The 3,923-nt window shown below is 45.9% G+C and overlaps 1 protein-coding gene across 1 annotated transcript; it reads left to right on the top strand.

Moving 5' to 3' along the window:
- Positions 1 to 2,523: 2,523 nt before the first annotated feature.
- On the top strand, positions 2,524 to 3,507 carry LOC137644472 (uncharacterized). The gene is made up of 2 exons (XM_068377447.1): positions 2,524 to 2,568; positions 3,037 to 3,507. The coding sequence occupies exons 1-2, from the start codon at positions 2,524 to 2,526 to the stop codon at positions 3,505 to 3,507; spliced, it is 516 nt and encodes a 171-aa protein (XP_068233548.1).
- The last annotated feature ends 416 nt before the right edge of the window (positions 3,508 to 3,923 follow it).

Below are 3,923 nucleotides of genomic sequence, written 5' to 3'. Positions count from 1 at the left end.
GCGACAAGCATCAAGGACACTTTCCCAGAAATCTCCAATTTGCTTTGCAACCAAGCAGACACCCTGATAGTGTGCAACGCCCTTAAAACATACCTCCTAGAGTAGTACTCACCATCACAAGCCACCCATATAATTAAATATTTTCAGCTCTCTCAACAAGAATTGGGGGGCCAAAAGGCTTCAATTGCTCTCAGGGAAATTACCAGTACCGCTCACCTACAACCTGTCACAGACGGCTCTCCTCGGGAGGTGAATCTACTTCATGCCCTTTAGGTACGATGCCTACTCCAAACCTGCACGCACCACCATCCTTGATGTCGATACTATGCCCATGATGGACCTGCTGACCAAAGTCAACGCCCTTGTGGATAGCTGCTTCACCACCTTTAAGACCTCTATCAAGGCTTCCACTCCTGACGAAGAGGACAACTATTCAACATCAACTGAAGATGACGTAAATACGGTACGACACACACGCCCAACCTGTGACGTGCCTTAGCAGAAACAAAGTTGCCCATCACACACATATGACACCAATTACTCATGCACCAATCAACGATCTCTACAGCCACTTACTGACGCCCATTGGCAGAATTTCTGCTACTACTACTCCAGTTTTGGGGATGTTGTGAAAAAAAAATGTGCGAACATTTGTCAGTGAACAAAAATCGTGTAAATAGGCTATCGCTTGTGACGGTGGCCTCCCCTATTACTAATGTTTTCTTTTTACATGATGCAGGTAGACATGGGTACTTGCCATTCTCTTGTACCAAGGCCACTCTCCAGGATACGTCATAGTCTGTCTAAGCCTGCTGACGTCTGTCTGGTAGCTGCCAATGGATTTGCAGTCACCACGTTTGGAAGTGCCAGATATCAATGGAAGTTTCTCATTACTGACGTCACAATACCAATAATCAGTGCTGATTTCCTCTCCCCTTTCCAACTCCAGGTTCATGTTGCTCACTGATGCTTGGTCAATTCAGACTCGTACTCGTCAACTCTTCAGCACGCCCCTTCGACCTCGCTCTCCACATCAGCACACCTAAGGATGCCTATGCCCACCTCATCACATTGTACCTGGAAGTCTTCCATCCAGAACGTCACCAAATGCCCATGGTTCCTGCCAAACATGGTATTTATCACCCTAACAAGATGATGGGGACCCCAGTGTTTGCCAGGATCAGGCCTCTGGCCCTTGATAGTTTGGTAGCTGCTAAACAGATGCTCACCAAAATGGAAGAAATGAGCCTTTGCTAAAATGTCTCAAGCCCATTGTCATCACCCTTACACGTCGTCCTGAAGAAAGATGGCTCCCTGCATCTGTGTGGGAATTGCAGGTGTTTGGACATGCCGGCAGAACTGGATCACTACCCCGTCCCAAACATCGCTGATGTGACCTATTTGCACAGAGCAAAGGTTTTCTCCATGCTTGACCTCCTGAAGGGGTTTTATCAAGTACCCATGAACCCAGAAGACATCCCCAAGACCACCATCACCACCCCCTTAGGTACATACACCTTCAAAGACTCCTGTTTGGGCCTTCGTAATGCTGGGGCCACTTTTCAACACCTTATAGATGGCATCTTCGCAGACTTACCCTTCTGTGTATGTTACGTGGACCACATACTTGTGTTCTCTTCCTCAAAAGAGGAACACCTCTGTCTCTTACGCCTCATCCTTGGAAGCCTACAACAAAACGGCCTTGTAGTCTGGTACGGCAAGTGTACCTTTGGCTCCAACAAAGTGTCGTTCTTAGGGCACAGCGGCATTCCTGGAGGAATCGACCCTTTCCAAGAAAATGTAGCACCTGTTCATAACTTCCCCATACCCTTGATTGTCAGAGCAATACAAGAATTCTAAGACATGATCATCTATCATCACCATTTCCTACCAGCCATTGCCACCACTCTTGGCCCTCTATACTCCTCCTTCAAGGGCAAGCCAAAAAACCTGAAGTGGGGTCTCTTCAAGAAGCAGCCTTCTGCAACGTAAAGAATGCCCTATCAACTGCTGCTGCTCTTACTTTTCCCAACCCACATCCACCTCTTCTTCTCTCCACGAATGCCCAAGAAGTCGCTATTGGTGCAGTACTTGACCAGGTGGTCAACGGCTTGCCCCGCCCATTGGCTTTCTTAAGTAGAAAACTGTCCAAGGCAGAATCTGGCTATTCTACCTTTGACCGCGAATCACTGGCAGTGCACTTGGGTGTCCAAAACTTTCTCCACTTCATAGAAGGTATGCCCTTCATCATTCACACAGACCACATGCCTCTGGTGCACGCCTTCCTTCGGAAGACTGATGCCCAGTCTGCCCGTCAATGCCAACATCTCTCCGCCATCGTTGAATGCAATTGCACACTTCAACACATCCCTTGGAAAATGAATCCCGTTGCCGACGACCTGATAAGAAACACATTTGCTGTCATTCACCTATGATTAGATTACAGCGCCTTTGCAGAAGCCTATCGAAAAGATCTAGAGTATCAAGCATGTAGGACATCCTTCACATCTCTCCATTGGGAAGATGTCCCCTTCGACGATTCCAAAGTCACCTTCCTCTGCGATGACAGTAATGGTAGACCAAAACCATGGATACCTGCTCCCATGCACTGACAGGTGTTTGATTTCATTCATGGCTTTTCACATCACTTGCGCTGATTATTGCACAGCCACTCAGTATGAAGATCATTTGCCCTAGCACTACAAAGGATGCTAAGGATTGGGTCCATGCTTATACTTCATGCCAAACCTTAGTAGTACATCGGCACACAGATTCAGGAGTGGGCAATTTTTCTTAGCATCAATGTTGTTTTGCCCACATTCACATCAACGTAGTAGGTCCCCTACCCCACTCACAAGGACAGCATTACCTGTTTATTGTCATTGACTGTTTCCCTTATTGGCCTGAAGGAATTCCCATGGAAACGGCAACAAAAACCCATGTACACTTGCCTTACTCTCAGGGTGGATAGCAAAATTCGGTATACCTGAGCATATTACATCTGACAGGAGTACCAATTTCACCTCTCAATTGTAGACATCATTTGCAAGTCTCCTGGGCATCATCCTACATCAGAAAACTGCGTACAATACTGCTGCCAGTGGAATTGTTGAATGTTTTCATTGCACCCTCAAAGCATCTTTGATGTCCCACTGCAATGACTCCAACTGGTTTACTCAGCTTCCCTGGATTCTCCAGGTACTAAGAACCACTCTTAAAGACACCCCGGATGCCTCACCAACTGAAATGGTGTATGGCGACCCATTGGTCATTCCTGCTGAATCTTTTCTGTCTACAACTTTTTCAGATAATCTCCACCACCTATGTCACGTTATGGGAAAATTTACTCCTTGCCACCAGACTTACAAGTCCCCAGTGAAGCAACATATACCAGCAGATCTGCACTCAGCAACAGATGTTTTCCTGCGCAATGATACTAACAATCCACCATTAACGCCCCTTTACACGGGACTTTTCCTTGTGATCTGTAAGACGCCGAAGGCTTAATTCATCAACATTCATAGCAAAGAACACTGGGTCTTTATTGATAGCCTAAAACCCTAATACAGTACGCCACTCATGAGCAGGACATCATATTTCACTTTTATGACATTTCTAAGGGGGGGGGGGGAGCCATTACCACATGTGTTTCATATATGCTCATATACTGTAGCGGTATTGCTTTTATATCTTATCACTCGCACTTTCATGCACTGTTAATAAACCAACCTGTATAATTTTGTTTGATTTTTTGTGACATCCTTGCTCACAAATCCTGAAATTTAAGCTCGATATCTGTTTAAAGAAGTTTAGCTGCACCCACCTCGCCTCTCAGTTATCACCTAAAAGTGCCGCGCACATCTATTAATGACCTCACTATAGTATTCCGTTCAACATTGACTTTCTTCATCGTCTATTGTTAT

This window comes from Palaemon carinicauda, chromosome 7 (assembly GCF_036898095.1).
Source record: "Palaemon carinicauda isolate YSFRI2023 chromosome 7, ASM3689809v2, whole genome shotgun sequence".
Lineage (NCBI taxonomy): Eukaryota > Metazoa > Arthropoda > Malacostraca > Decapoda > Palaemonidae > Palaemon > Palaemon carinicauda.
This window is presented reverse-complemented; position numbering and strand designations above follow the sequence as displayed.